Raw genomic sequence first — 13,899 nt, forward strand, 5'->3', positions numbered from 1 at the left:
AAAAGGAAGGAAATTCTGACACATGCTGCAACGTGGATGAAACTTGAGGTCATTACGCTAAGTGAAATAAGTCAGACACAAAAAGACAAATACGTATTACACTACTTATATGAAGTACCTAGAGTGGACATTCAGAGACAGAAAGTAGAATGGGGGTTGCCAGGGTGTTGGGGGTAGGAATGGGAAGTTAGTGTTTGAAGGATACAGTATCAGTTTGGAAAAATGAAAAAGTTCCAGAGATGAATGGATGGTGGTGATGGTTGCACAACGATGTGAATATACTTAACCACTGAATTGTACACCCGAAAATGCTTAAAAGGGTAACTTTTATGTGTATTTTACTACAGTTTTAATTTGTATGGCTCCCCAAGGAAGAAAAGAATGGGCTTTGTTTATGATTGTCTGTAAACACCGCTGCTCTGAATCCAGTGCTTCCTACTGGGCCCAGGGTTATTGATTACATAGGGTTTCTGAATGGGGGTGTGTTTCAGAGGCTATCTACAAAATTGCATGTAATTTTTCTGAGGAAAAGAGTAAAAAGCTTTCATCAGACTGTCAGAGGAGTCTGTGCCACACAAGTCTAAGACTCATTCTGAGTTGCCCACCTCATGCTGTTAATCTCCTCCCCCACCTCACCCCCTGCAGTTCTGCATAGTCTGGAACCAGACCCCTTCCTATCAGCAAAGGCTCAGATTCTGCACTCACTTCCCCGTCTTCTTATCCTCCCTCTCCTCACGCAGATACTACCTTTTCTTTCATTCACTCAGGTTGTTTACAATGCAAAGAATATTCTTAAATATGTCTTAAATTTATGGAACAAAGAAGTTTTATTTTTTAGATAACTGTGGCTCTGAAATCAACCAATTTTCAGGGTTTTTTCTATTGCCCTTCATTTCCTGGATGGTAATATTAAACAGGTCCAGCTCTAGCTCCGAACCAGAAAGGTTCTCTGTCAAATGGTTGGAATCCTCCACGTTCTGTAACCACAGATCATTTTTAACTAGCTTTTCTTGCTAATCGTATGTCTTGCATTTCATGTAGACTGTGTTTTAACAAACTGAAGACCTTTCGCTCAGTCCCATGGTCTGCCTGGGTGGCGGTGAGGAATCTCAGGGTGATAACGGAGAGGTGCCTCTCAGATGCACCTTCAAAATATCAAGGGAACGAGAAATGTCACCAGCTTAATTTGCACCCAAATGACTTCTGAGACTTTTCTTTTTAACAAAATGCTTTATTTCTATTTTTAAATGAGATGCATTGTTAGGCATTCCCATGAAATATCAAAAGGCATTTACATGTGTTGTTTTAACTCTTCTTTTTTGATCACACAAAGTAGGTAGAAAAGATCTGCTGAAATAGAACAAATCAGAAACCAAGTAGTGTAAGGCATTAGGAGATACATGAAGAGAACCGCTATTTGCTTCTCGTACAGCGTGTAGCAAGTCATGGTTAGTAATCGTCGTAGTTGACACTGGCTCCGTGCCTAAAGCTGTAGGGGCTCCGGGCACCAATTGCAGAGTCTTCATCATAGTGACGTTGGTAGTAATCGCCATAGTACTCATGTCCATTTCGGTCTCTGTTAAGCCAATAGGTGATGTCATCTTCAAATTTCTGGAGGAAAAGAGAGAGAATGATAGAGAACGGATTTAAGGGCACACAGTCCCCTAAGACCTAATCTTACCTATGGGCTTTCACCATGGTGGTTTTTCTTCAGTGATTAACAACCCTTAGTAACTCCCTGTTATCGTATTCTTGTGCTCAGAGGCCAACACGGTCAGCAGTATTCACTCTGATAAAAGCTATCTTTTTCCAAAGGAATGCAGGCCCCATACCTTTGCAAACTTTTATAAAATATATGTTAAATATACTCCAGACTTAAACTGTACATCAAATGGACAGTTGCCCAAATGCAGTAACAACTTGGCCTGACCCTTAGGCCACATCTTATTGCGGCAAACACTGTCTTACCTTCCTACCCCATTCCTGTGCCTGGCCCTTTATATTGCATGTAGTAGATGCTTAATAAATGTTGCCTGAGTTAGATCAACCACTGCACTGGCCTATTATAGTGCTAGGGCAGAGAACTGGGGGTACATTTGATGGTGACTCTTATGCCTGTGTTGTTGGTTAGAGTGTACACAGATGCACTTATTTATTCTGCAAACACTTTGAGATGGGCACTGTGTATCATGGCCTGTGCTGGACACTGGAAGGCTGCCAAAAACAGAGTCTCTGCCTTCAAGAAGCCTACTGTTCCTGAGTGACAGATATGAGAAGAGACAGTTACAGATAATAAAAGGGATAGAGAAGCTAAAGCTGAGTAAGAAGTGTAGAATGATGCTCAGGTTTTTGGTTTGGGCAACTGATCTTGGCTATTAATACATTTTTTTTTTAAGAAGAAGATTTTTCTTTGGTGGTGGTGAAGGTGCAAGATTAATTTAGACTAGGACTCGTGTGTTGATGCTCAGGATGTGGCAAGAGATTTAGTGTGAGAGCAAAAAGGCAGGGAGATGACAGATGGGCGGGTGAACGGGTCATGCTATTGGGGTGCAGGGCCAGTTTTTCTCCAAGCATGGCCCATGCACCCCTGCATCCAAATCACAAATGCAGGTTCTCAGGCACCAGCTACTCCATGCCTCCTGCATGGAACTTTCTGATGTTTGGGTCTCAGCAACTTGTTTTTATTTTAACAAGACTGCCAATGAACATTAATATTTGAGAACTTTGTGAGGCTGGAATCCCCAATCTAGCCCATGACTGTGGTCTCTGGGTCTCAGTGGTCATCCACTCTCAGTGGGTAGTGGGCCAGCTAGTGTTAGGCTAAAGAGCATGATTCCAGTTTCTCGCTGCCATTCTCTGTACCTGGGGTCTGAATCATCTGAGCCCACCTCAGCCTCTGCCTTGGGAAGGAGGACACCGACTTCTTTGGCTCCATCTCTAATTTTGCTTCTCCCATAATACAACATTCTTGGCCACGGTGAAACAATCTTGCTTCTTGGGTTCTCTCATTTTATTTTATTTATGTATTTTTTTTTTTAAGAGGGAGTTTCACTCTTTCACCTAGGGTGGAGTGAAGTGGCGCGATCTCGGTTCACTGCAACCTCTGCCCACCGCCATGTGTGAATGTGAAGTAAGTTCATACCTCCCTGTGTGAGACATAGAGGGAGGACTCATGGCCTGTGCAGCCCCACCAGGGAGCAGATGGGCTTTTCATGGGCAGGACCTCCAACTGGGCAGTTGGAAGTGTTTTTCACAATGCGCACGTGATTCATTTAGACGGTGTATACACAATACTGCAGTAGGTGAAGAAAAAACTAAACCCCTTAGACAGATCATTTTTAATGGCTACATAAAATGAAATCATGTGGCTATACCATAATGTCCTTCACATTTCCAACCATTGGACATATTACTTGTTTCCCAAGTGTCTTTTTGCCTTTTTTTCTTTTTCTGTGCAAATAGCTGAACACGTATAGCCAAACTGAGCCGAGCATGATTCTAAGTACTTAGAGGTATGAACTTACTTCACATTCACAACAACCCAAAAGGCAGGTGCTGTTATTTACATCTCTGTGCAGTTTGCCCTTTACTTAGACCACATTCTTCCTAGTGAGGTTCCTGGGGCAAGGGTGGAATCGCGTTTAAGTATCTCTGAGTATTGTCAAATTGCGCATTCCTGTGAGTCACATGTAAGAGCAACAGTTTTCTGGAATCTTCAGCGGCATCTGGTGTTCTCATTGAAAACTAAAATTACATGTTTACTTGTTTGATAGACAAAAATGCTATCTCCTCTTTCAGTAATTTGCATTTCTTTGATGACCATCATTAAAATGGGCATTGGGAGTTTAACATGCAGGTACGAGCGCGGTGGCTCACGCCTGTAATCCCAACACTTTGGGAGACCGAGATGGGTGGATCACCTGAGGTCAGTCACCGTGGACGGACATCCATGTGGCCACATCTATGACTTCCATGGGCTGCCGTCTCACCTGCACAGGCACCCCAGCTGGGAGCCTAAGATTATAAACCTTTTGTCTTTCATTCAATGAATGCGTCCACCAGTGCCATCTAGGCGCATGAACTGTAAAACATCTTTTCCTGTAAGTGCATTGACAAATTTTCCCCAAAACCTCTACAAAGACCCATCCTTTCTTTACAGGTCCTTTTTCATCTCTTGTCATTATCATCATAGATCCTGGCATCCCTGTTGTTTCTGACAGTCTTCAAGGTAAAAGTGAAAAGATTTTGGGGGATTGTGAGTTATTTTAAGGATACCCTGGCAAAACTGTTCAGCCAAGTTAAAAGGGTTGCCCAGAAAGTCAGATTCTCGATGAATCTAGGTCCCCGCTGTTTTGGTTCATGACTGCCCTGGGTTCTGCCTCCTGAATGTGCCCTGGTGGAAACTTCCAGCCATTGACCTTACACCATAGGTAACGTGATCCAGTGCCTGATAACTCTTGGCATATGATGGGGCCCTTACTTTAGGAACGAACAGCAAAGCTGAATTTTCTGCTTCCTATTTCCCCAAGCCACGCCTCCTCCGTGCCACCCTGCCCTGTGGAAGCCAGGCCTGCAGCCAGAGGCAACACCCACCGCTTCGTCAAAGCCCATGTAGAGAAACTGCTGGTACCACTGCTGCACCTCGGGCCGGGTCCGGTCCCACAGCTGCCGCTTCTGGCGCTTCAGGCTGCCGAGGAATTCTTTGGCTTTGTTCTCATCAACGGCCACTTTGGTCTTAGTTGGAACAGGTGCTGAAATCATCAATTCCCCATCCCCAAAGCACAAAGAATGATTTCCTTCCTCACTGGCGGTGAATCCCTGTTATACATTCCATCCCCACCACCATGCATAGGAAGATTTTAACTCTCAACTTCATTCTTACTTGCATGTGGCGATGTGACACAGCCTCACAGCATCCATTACCATGCTTCCTGTTGGCAAGTTCTATTTGGTACAGCCATATAAAGAGGCATGGACTAAACTTCAACCTCTGTGTCCTCAGGGTAGAAATGAAATTCAGCTCATCATTCAAGAAACAGACTGGATATCTAGTGCCACACAGGTACACGGGCTTGTCCATTGCATTTGCAAACACAAGAAGGTTGTGCTTGGCTCAGGAGATTATGTAAGAGAAAGGAACTGGAATGACGAGCCCTGAGTGAGCAGGGACCAGACCCTGCCCAACAGTAGAGCTGATTCTCACACCAGGCTGCTGAGACAGAGAATTCCCTTAAGCCAATGCCTCTCTGCGCCTCACAGTCTGACCATTGATGCAGGATACTGACCCGCACCCTCATACTGCTGGCTCCTAACGCCTTTCCATCACAGTCTCAATTGCTGAAACGGAACCACTTCTGCAGGTTGTGCTCGAGGAAGCCACTGTGCCATTAGGCATTCTGCCCCTGCTGTCACGTTCTCAGCCCCTGTCCCCTTACCTATAAAAGTGGATGGACAGTCCTTCTCAAAGACGTTAGGAAAAATGCACAGGATCATGCAAATGCAGGGTTGATGCGTTTGTTGGTCATATGGATAAATATCAGCAGGGATTTTTGTTTGCAGTCCCTTCAGGGACTGTTACACTGTTTTGTATACAGTAGGTGCTCAATATGTGTTTCTTGGTTTGAACCGAGACAAGGCTGCGGGATGCACACCTAGGAGTTGTGACTGCCTCAGCAACTTGCTCACCTATAACAAGCTGGTTCTGTGAGGGCGGTGTTCATCCCTGGACATCGGTGAGGTGAGGCTCTCACCACCACACAACACAGGGAGGGGACACTCTGAGCCGCTTCAGAGATTGGGGGTGGGCCAGGGCTTCATGGGTGGCTGGAAACCCAGGGAAAGATGCTGGGAACGCCCCCAAGGAACTCCTTGCCTGCAAGGGTGGCCGCCTGTTCTCCAGCCACCTGTGGGAGGGTCCCTGAGCAGCGACTAGGGGGTGTGGGAAGAACGACTGAGGACCCCACTTCAGGCAGGAAGTCAGCCTGCTAGAATCCCCCGTAAACTAGGAGGGAAAGAAGAAGTGACTAAATGGTCACATCAGAAGTGTGGTCACACTTTTTCATTTCTAAGGGATTCTGAATTTTACAGATAGAGATGAAAGTTGGGAGAGGGAAAATGACATTCACAAGACCCCACAGTTGATTCACCTGATCTGATTACAGCAGGTCCAGAACCTGTGTGTTGTGACCCCCAGACTGTTCAATTTCTATGACATTTTGCCACCGTCACATTTATCTTAGATGCATTTTTCAAAACAGAGGCTAATAACAAGAAAGGCTTTCCTGTTTGAAACCCTTCCCCACGAGCTCATGGGAGACACGGACTACTGCAACAGTGCTGTTCCACGCCTGCCCCACCAGCTGAGGATTATGTGCTCCAAAGATAATCTCTGAAGTGCTTCATGGTCCTAAAATAAATAGCATGCAATTAACTGTACCACTGTTTCTTTTAGAGTCCACACTGACAGGTTTCAGAAAAATAACCTTCAGACATTTACTGGCAATATTTATCTAATAAAATGCCATAGCACATACCCACAGAATAAGCCCTTCATATATGCTAACCTTTTAAGGAGTAAACACTTTTGATTTTCCAAATACAAGACTCCAGTGAGCACATTCCATATTGCCACTTCATTTCCATCCAGTTAAGAATGCATCCCTTATCCATTTGGGGTATATTTACCTTCTCGTTTTTGAAGCATCAGCTTGAGTTTATTTCCACTTATGCCACCTAAAGGAATGAAAATTGAAATCCATATCAGAGTGACACTGCTCCCTTCAATTTCTCAAAAGCAGAAATCAGAGTGGGAAAAAAGAACTGCGGACCCCTGGCTTGATTTGACAAGTTGGTAACATCACAGTATTTAATGCTTGTTGTATTCCCTGTCCTGCAGGACAAACAATTCAGGCTGCCCATGGCTAATACTGGTGATAATGACCACAGCAGACCAAGGGCATTACGATTTGTGCCAGTCAGAGTGATGCGGTTCTTTTAGCCCTGTGTCTTACTATAAGGGGCAGCCATCTGTCATGCTTATCTTCCTATAAACTTTCGCTTCATGGTGTAATACGTTGAATAGTGTCCTCCTGAAACTCTGATCCACCAGGAACCCCTGAATGTGAGCTTATTTGGAAATGGAGTCTTTTCAGATATAATCCGTTAAGGATCTCAAGATTTTTCATTTTTAAAATTTTTTTTCTTTTCTTTTTCTTTTTTTTTTTTTTTTTCAGCCTGACCCATCACTGAGAGGGTCTCAAGATGTTATCGTATGGGATTTAGAGGGATAGAGATCCAGTGGCTGGTGTTTGTATAAGAAGAAGACAGGATCCAGAGAGGTCGCCCGTGTGAAGACAGAGGCAGGCAGAAATGGGAGTCAGGCTCCCACACTTTGGGGAACTTGCCTTCACTCTCTAAAAGTGCAGCCGGGTTTTGTATCTTGCCCAGATCATCCTAAAATCAGGCATGATTTGTACCACTTGCTGTTATTTGTATTCACTTTTAAAAGTGTTTCTGATCAGCTCAATAATTTTTAATAGAAAATACCTTGTCTGGCCTGATAGAACACACACTTCCACCAGCGCACTGGCTTGCGGACCTATAGAAGCCTCTGACCCTTAACTGTTGCATGCAGACATGCTGACATCGTAAGTAGTGAGTAGCGCATCTTCGGGTGTAAGGAACTGCCCCAGGATGGAGGTAATCGTGACCACTTTCTCAGCAGGGTTCTTAGCCTCTCCTTCCATGGACAGGCTCCAGGGGGTCTGGAAAGGCATGTAAAATTGTGTTTGCATCTGCAAAGGCAAATTTTCTGGGAATAGGAACCATAGCTTTTGCCAGACTCTCAAAAATGTCTGTGACCCAAATAAAATTAAGAAGCTCTGCTTTGTTTGTGAATCAATAAATAAATTGATCAATAAAGCTGGGGGAAAAAATAAATGTTTTAAAAGAGAACCTCTGCATCAAGAATTTACTATGGAGTTGGGGAGAAAAATATATCCATAGCCAAGAGTTACAAGCTGGCTGCCCTACCTGAGGATGCATTTTATTAGCATACCCAGTGTTTACAAATTTTGAATTCGAATGCCTCTCAGCCCAAGTCACTTAGTACACCCATGGTCCGTAAGCAGCCACCTAACCTACTAACCTCCTGCAGCATTTGAATTAAAGTGCTACCTAGCTGCCTTCAGAGTCATTGGGCCATCCAGGGAGCCTGCTGGTCTGCCCTCTGGGATGGGACAGAGAACCTGCTAGAACTTATTAAGTCTATTTCCTGCTAAGTGTCTCCGTCGTAATTCACGGGTAGGGTGGCCACACTTTCTGGCTGTCCAGGGACAGCCCTGGTATATACCTCTTGTCCTTGTAAATTAATGATAGTGCCTCCTTTTGCTCTCAAAAGTGTTTTAGCTTGGATGATAAATTACATGGCCACCCAATTTTTCGAGGTTTAATGGCATGGAAATGGCTTCATAAGATCTCTAGGGACCACACTGAAGGGCCAGGGAAGAGAGGTGGTGATTTCCCTCGCACCTTCCCTATGAGAGCTGGGAGTCTGCTGGGTGACGAGCTAAGATATCAGCGTAGTGCACAGCAGCCTGTGGGAGAGCTGCAGTGGTTTTTGCTGTCTGTGCTCAGGTCGGTCTACAGTGATGTAGTTGTTTAAAAAGCCATTGCAATCTTAGGCTGTTCAATAAAGGATACTTAAAAAAAGAAAGTAGCTGTCCTGTCTCTGTTCCATCACAGCTCTGAGCAGACCTCCCCTCTACTATTTAGTTCAGTTCACATCATCTCACTTGAAAAAGGTCACAGAAAAACTGGAGTTGTGGTCAAAGGAGAGTGTCCAGAGAGGACTAGGTCCCAAGCACATGTTACATGAGAAGAAATTAAAGGAATTTAGATGTTTAACCTAGAGAAATAAAACTTGTGGGGCTGAGTGCAGTGGCTTGCACCTGTAACCCCAGCATTTTGGGAGACCACGGCAGGCACATCACCTGAGGTCAGGAGTTTGAGACCAGCCTGGTCAACTTGGTGAAACCCCGTCTCTACTAAAAATACCAAAAATTAGCCGAGTGTGGTGGTGCATGCCTGTAGTCCCAGCTACTCGGGAGGCTGAGGCAGGAGAATCGCTTGAACCTGGGAGACAGAAGTTGCAATGAACCAGGCATCACTTCACTCCATCCTGGGTGACAGAGTAAGACTCCATCTCAGAGGAAAGAAAGAAAGAGAGAGAGAGAGAAAGAAGAAGGAAGGAAGGAAGGGAGGGAGGGAGGGAGGGAGGAGGGAAAGAGAGAGAAAGAGAGACAAAGAGAAAGAGAAAGAAAGGAGAAAGAAAGGAAGGAGGCAGGGAGGGAGGGGAGGGAGGGAGAAAGGAAGGAAGGAAGGAAGGAAGGAAAGAAGGAAGGAAGGAAGGAAGGAAGGAAGGAAGGAAGGAAACTTGTGGGAGTAGAGCAATGGCTTTGAGGGGCCACTGGGCCATAGGTTAGAGCATGAAGGTTTCTAACACCCTGACAGACAGCCACCCAAGATGGGACGAATGGCCTGGGGGGTTTGAGATTAAGAGTTGCTGGAGGCATCTGAACATAAATAAACAAAGATGAGCACTTGACCAGGCTACTGTAGAGGGGATTTTCTAATTAGATGGGGGTGGGACTACTGTTAAATGTTCTACTTCTCTTCCAAGCTTATATTCAATGAAGAAATCTATGAAAATATTTGCCAAGGGAGACAGATACGATCCTTGGCACTAATAATAGCATTCATTAATGTCTTAACATTTGTCAATCTCTAACAGCTCACAGGGTAGTGCATACAGAATTAAGTATGGCCCCTCCATCTGTTTGCCTTCTGTAAAAGTGCTTAACAATTAATGAATGAAATGTGGTCTGATGTTGAAATAGACATTGGGTTTAGGCATTTGCCATGAGGCTGCAATTTCTTGCAGCAAATGTATATCACTATTACTCCAGAAACGAGAGCCTTGCCAAACCTTAGCTATAGACTGAAAAGCACAAATAAGTCCCAAATTATGAATTATGAATGTTGCTACTGTGCCAGGTACTACACACCGAACTCCATATCAGTACATATAATTGGACACTACACTAAAGTTGTTTGAGGAAAAGAATAAGGAACAATAGAACAGCTGTGATTTTTTTCTGTATTATGGATTTTTCACCCAATATCATCAGTTGTTCATTCTAGGCTGCAATAATAAGCACTCCTGAATTTATCCAATCCAGTTGCCTAGTATTAGCTCTCCCAGCAAATTCAGAGCTGCAAAATGCTCGTTTGAAGGTGCTTAGTATTAACATATTGATCAAGAAAGGGCCACTGTCATTTTCTTTATTAAATGTTTGTGAGTGAGGAAGGGCGTGATGGTTCAAGCCTATAATCCTAGCACTTTGGGAAGCCGAGGCAGAAGCATCACTTGAGCCCAGGAGTTCAAGACCAACCTGGGCTACATAGTGAGACTCATCTCTACTAAAAATTAAAAGCACAAAAAAAAAAGGCAAAAAAAAAAAAAAAAAATGACCAGGCATGGTGTCACACACCTGTAGTCCCAGCTACTTGGGAGGCTGAGGTGGGAAGATTGCTTGAGCCTGGGAGATCAAGGCTGCAGTAAGCTATGATCACACCACTGCATTCCTGCCTGGGCAACAAAGTGAGACCCTGTCTCAAAAAAAAAAAAAAAAGTTTGGAGGTGGTATAAAGAGTCACCTTTGGGATTACATAAAGATTTTCATTGTAGGCTGAGCATGGTGGTTCACGTTTGTAATCCCAGCACTTTGGGAGGCCAAAGTTGGTGGATCACCTGAGGTCGGGAGTTCGAGACCAGCCTGACCAACATGGAGAACCCTTGTCTCTACTAAAAATAGAAACAAAAAAACAAAAAACAACAACAACAAAAATTAGCTGGGCGTGGTGGCGCATGCCTGTAATTCCAGCTACTCGGGAGGCTGAGGTAGGAGAATCGCTTGAACCCAGGAGGCAGAGGTTGCGGTGAGCTGAGATCATGCCATTGCACTCCAGCCTGGGCAACAAGAACAAAACTCCATCTCAAAAAAAAAAAAAAAAAAAAAAAAATTTCATTATATAAAAACTTTTACATCCCATCCCAGCTCGGTAATATTTTAACTGACTTCTATCACTGAGTTACATATAAACTAAATAAAATACAAGTCCTGAAAATAAATGGCTTGTAGCCAATGCTCACTCGACTTATTCCAATGTGCTTTTTTCTTCTTCTTTTATTTTTTTTTTTAATTTTGCGACGGAGTTTCGCTCTTGTTACCCAGGCTGGAGTGCAATGGCGCGATCCTCAGCTCACCGCAATCTCCACCTCCCGGGTTCAAGCGATTCTCCTGCTTCAGCCTCCCGAGTAGCTGGGATTACAGGTATGTGCCACCACGTCCGGCTAATTTTGTATTTTTAGGAGAGATGGGGTTTCCCCATGTTGTTCAGGCTGGTTTCGAACTCCCAACCTCAGGTGATCTGCCCCCCCTCAGCCTCCCAAAGTGCTGGGATTACAAGTATGAGCCACCAAGGCCGGCCCAGATGTGCTTCTTAAAATGGCAAGAACAAAGAGCGGGAGGTAGGTAAACCATACAGTTGGAAATGACTGACTAGCTTCGCCTGTGATTCTAATGTGGAACAGTAATTCCCCCCACCTGGACAAACCCCACTACCTCTCCTGCTGTTCTTGCAACCCCGGGGCTCCTACTGAATGTCCCCTGCCTCTTGTAACCTGGAGTTTAGTTTTCATACCTGTTTTGAAAGAGCAAAATACAGAAACTGAGCAATCGAGTGAGCCTACCTTTTACATTAGGCAGTGCCCAGCTGCTTTGCAGTGGGACAGAGCCAGTCTCAGGCTCTTGGGCAAGTCAGTTCACATACCAGTAACTCTGAGGTCACAATGCCTGCTTCCCCAAGATGTAAGCTTCAAAGGCAGTCATGTGTACCTGAGGCCACTTGTGAACCATAAAGGCTCCTCCTACCCACTGAAGGTGGTAACTCAGGACAAACCACAGTTTCAGATTATGGTTCCTAAAGTGGGGCCTGTGGAGCCCAGCGGTCAGATGTCGGAGTACCCATCATTTGGGTTGCCTGTGAATGCATGTTTTACAGAGAGCGAGCGGGGAATTTTCAGAGTTTTCAACCGATTCGCTGGGAGCTCCGCGAAGCAGAAAAAAGTAAGCATTACTCCTTTAAGAGCCTTTCCCCTCTCTAGGGTGTGAGGCCTGCGCCCAGCTTTGCAAATTGCAACTTGACCCAGCGGGGAAGCACAAGTCAACTCTGTTACCAAGCGACTGCCTGGAAGGGAATCGCGGTGATGGTGCTATTTGCCTCCTCTGGGTTACCAGCTGCGTAAAACCCCCACAACCCCTTTGCCCCTTACGTTAAGCCTCGAAACACAACTTGCCCACCCTTCGGATGCCTGGCCCTCCTTTACCAAGGTTGCCCGGGAGATCTGAGACCCTCCCCTTGACCCAGGTACTCCCTCCACCCGCACAAGCGCACAACTTCGCACTCGTGCGAGTGCAAAACCCTGGACCCGGTCCCCTACCACCCCCTTGGCCCTGCCTACGCTAAGGATGGGTCCCTGCGCCGCCGCCCCATCACCGATCGCTCTCCCCGGGCACCCTGGAAGCCCCACGCGGGGCTAACCCTTGGTGCCGCTATCAATCAGCCTGGCATTGCCCCGCTCACCTGGGCCCCAGCACAGGAGCAGGAGCAGCGCCAGCCCGGTCAGGGCCAGGACAGCGGGCCGCGCGGAGGAGGCGGCCATGGCAGCAGGGCCCGAGCAGGAGGGCGAGGGGCGCACTTCGAGCCGCTGCGCTGGAGGACTGGGCGCGGGAGAGGGGTGCGAGCTCGCAGGCGCGGCCGCGGGTTATCCCTGCGTCGCTGCCGGGGCGGGACCTAGCGGGTGGGCGCCGCGCCAAACGGCTGAGGGCCAAGCGGCTGCGCCCAGCGCTCTCCCGCCCCTGCCCCAAATGGAACGCAGTGCCTGGGCTCCAAGGCCAGGGATGCTCGGCCACGGAGAACCGCCAGCGGCTGGGCGCCGCGTGGCCAGCGCTGCCCGCAGCGAAAGCGGTGAGGACAAGCTGGGTTCCGGAGACCCAGGGAAGGGCAGAAGGCATCGGTAGAAGGGACGAGGCCCCCTGGCCATCCAGAGGGAGGACTTGCCGGATCCCAGCGCTGAGGTCTATCCTTGGCTCCACCACTTTCTCCGTCCGCCCCAGCTGTGCCACTGTTCCCCTTACTCCTCGCCCCTTCCTTCCCCATCTCCCTCCCCCCACTGCTTGGGGGCCTTGCTTCTGCCTGGTTTGTAAAGTGAGCTTTGGAATTTCCTTAGTTCAGAGCTGCTCTTAAGGATGCCTTAGGCGGGGCTGTTTTTTGCGATATTTTGAAAGACTCCACAGTCTGGGTTCAGAGCTGCAGTCTAGGAAATCGTCTCACCCAAACTTTTCCAATAGAAAAGCCTTTGAGAAACCAGGAACCTGGTGCCCTGCAGCTGTGAACAAAACCACTGCTTCCCGTTGCCCGCTCTGTAATCCCGGCACACTTCAGCAATGTTAAGGTGAGGCCCAAGGGAAAGGCAGAACTGCATCCCAGTAACGGGCCTGTTCAAACGTAGAGGACACGTAAAAGGCGGGGTAGTGAACAAAAACTAGAACAACTTTATCCCAACGGACTCTGAACGGGTCACCTAATTCTTCTTTCCAGGCCTGGGCTACAAAAGGATGGTGATGTGAGATTACCTCTCCTGTCTTCCCAGATCCGCCCTGAACTGAGCTGATTACCTCTTTCCTTCACCAAGGTTCTCACTCCCTCCCCTTCCCCCCCACCCCCCCTCCCCGCCCCGCCGAGATGGAGTTTCACTCTTGTTGCCCAGGCTGGAGT

At 46.7% G+C, this 13,899-nt stretch overlaps 2 protein-coding genes across 4 annotated transcripts in view; one reads left to right on the forward strand and one right to left on the reverse strand.

Moving 5' to 3' along the window:
* The window catches only part of UXS1 (UDP-glucuronate decarboxylase 1), a 120,325-nt gene extending 111,622 nt beyond the window's left edge, over positions 1-8,703 (forward strand). For 2 of the 3 annotated variants that reach the window (XM_009184885.4, XM_021925153.2), the window contains one exon: positions 7,233-8,703. In XM_009184885.4, coding sequence (XP_009183149.1) covers positions 7,233-7,289 — 57 coding nt within the window. In that variant the 3' untranslated portion in view covers positions 7,290-8,703. Of the gene's footprint in view, positions 1-4,159; positions 5,738-7,232 lie in introns of all 3 variants that reach the window. The other variant, XR_004178353.1, reaches the window with a different exon arrangement.
* Positions 1,211-12,888, reverse strand: ECRG4 (ECRG4 augurin precursor). The gene is made up of 4 exons (XM_003909082.3): positions 12,706-12,888; positions 6,685-6,732; positions 4,594-4,751; positions 1,211-1,611 (listed from the first exon to the last, which is right to left on the reverse strand). Exons 1-4 carry the CDS (start codon positions 12,782-12,784, stop codon positions 1,450-1,452), a joined length of 447 nt encoding a protein of 148 aa, XP_003909131.1. The 5' UTR covers positions 12,785-12,888; the 3' UTR covers positions 1,211-1,449.
* Between the last annotated feature and the right edge of the window lie 1,011 nt (positions 12,889-13,899).

This window comes from Papio anubis, chromosome 14 (genome assembly GCF_008728515.1).
Source record: "Papio anubis isolate 15944 chromosome 14, Panubis1.0, whole genome shotgun sequence".
NCBI classification, from domain to species: Eukaryota; Metazoa; Chordata; class Mammalia; order Primates; family Cercopithecidae; genus Papio; species Papio anubis.